The sequence below is a fragment of the Anguilla rostrata genome, chromosome 1 (genome assembly GCF_018555375.3).
Source record: "Anguilla rostrata isolate EN2019 chromosome 1, ASM1855537v3, whole genome shotgun sequence".
Lineage (NCBI taxonomy): Eukaryota > Metazoa > Chordata > Actinopteri > Anguilliformes > Anguillidae > Anguilla > Anguilla rostrata.
The window spans coordinates 73,091,455-73,092,644 of NC_057933.1; the positions used below are offsets into that span (position 1 = coordinate 73,091,455).

At 48.7% G+C, this 1,190-nt stretch overlaps 1 protein-coding gene across 1 annotated transcript in view; it reads left to right on the forward strand.

Moving 5' to 3' along the window:
* The first annotated feature begins 207 nt into the window (after positions 1 to 207).
* Positions 208 to 1,190, forward strand: part of arhgef1b (Rho guanine nucleotide exchange factor (GEF) 1b) — a 31,124-nt gene continuing 30,141 nt past the window's right edge. The window contains exons 1-2 of the mRNA XM_064318226.1: positions 208 to 212; positions 1,166 to 1,190. The exon at positions 1,166 to 1,190 is cut by the window's right edge and continues 156 nt beyond it. Coding sequence (XP_064174296.1) covers positions 208 to 212; positions 1,166 to 1,190 — 30 coding nt within the window. The remainder of the gene's footprint in view (positions 213 to 1,165) is intronic.

Genomic DNA, 1,190 nt, shown 5'->3' on the forward strand with positions numbered 1-1,190 from the left:
ATTTCTCTGTGTTGATTGATGAGGTCTGATTTCTCTGTGTTGATTGATGAGGTCTGATTTCTCTGGTGATTGAGTCTGATCTCGTTGATTGAGGTCTGATTTGCTGTGTTATTATGAAGTCTGATTTCTGTGTTGATTGATGAGGTCTGATTTCTCTGTGTTGATTGAGTCTGATTGGTGTTATAATGAATTATTCTGTGTTGATTGATGAGGTCTGATTTGCTGTGTAATATGAGTGATTTCTTTGATGATGAGGTGGATTGGCTTGTTAATGATGAGGTCATTCATGTGTGACTGATGAGGTCGATTTCTCTCTCTGTGTGTTCTCTCCAGATGGGAGACCATGCAGTCACTTCAACGCTTGAGTGCTGAAGCCAGCCACCAGGTCTTCTGGCACTGCTGCAGTTGACGCCGCGTGGTGAGTGTGTGTGTGTGTGTGTGTGCGTGAGAGAGAGAGAGAGAGAGAGAGAATGTGTGAGTGTGTGTGTGTGTGTGTGTGTGCGTGTGAGAGAGAGAGAGAGAGAGAGTCTGAGTGTGTGTGTGAGAGAGAGAGAGAGAATGTGTGAGTGTGTGTGTAAATGTGTGTGCGTGTGTGTGTGAGAGAGAGAGAGTGTGGTGTGTGTGTGTGTGTGTGAGAGAGAGAGAGCGAGAGAGTGGTGTGTGTGGTGTGTGGAGAGAGGAGTGTGTGTGTGTTGTGAGAGAGAGAGAGGAGAGAGAGAGAATGTGTGTGTGTGTGTGTGTGTGTGGTGTGTGTGTGGAGAGAGGAGAGGAGAGAGTGTGTGTGTGTGTGTGTAAATGTGTGTGCGTGCGTGTGTGTGAGAGAGTGATAGTGTAACACCCTGGGTGTAACTCCCTGAATGTAACACATTAAGTGTAACTGCATGCCTGTCTCTCCCTGTTTGCTGCATGCAGACCCTGTGACTCACTCAGGTACTGTGGAACAGCCAGCCTCTCTGTACTCCCCCTGTCTGCATGTACTGCGGGGGCCCAGCACCTCGTGCTTAGTCAGTGTTTGTGCTTCATACCTCCCAGTTATGAGGCTCCCCCTCCCTGTCTGTCTCTGTCTGTGTGGTGATGGAGGCAGTCTGTGTGAAGGGGCTTTTCCCGGGCAGGCTGCACTGGGGACAGGGGGTGGTTAATGGGCAGGAGAATATTGAGCAAATAGAAATAGCTCACCTCACCTAAACTCA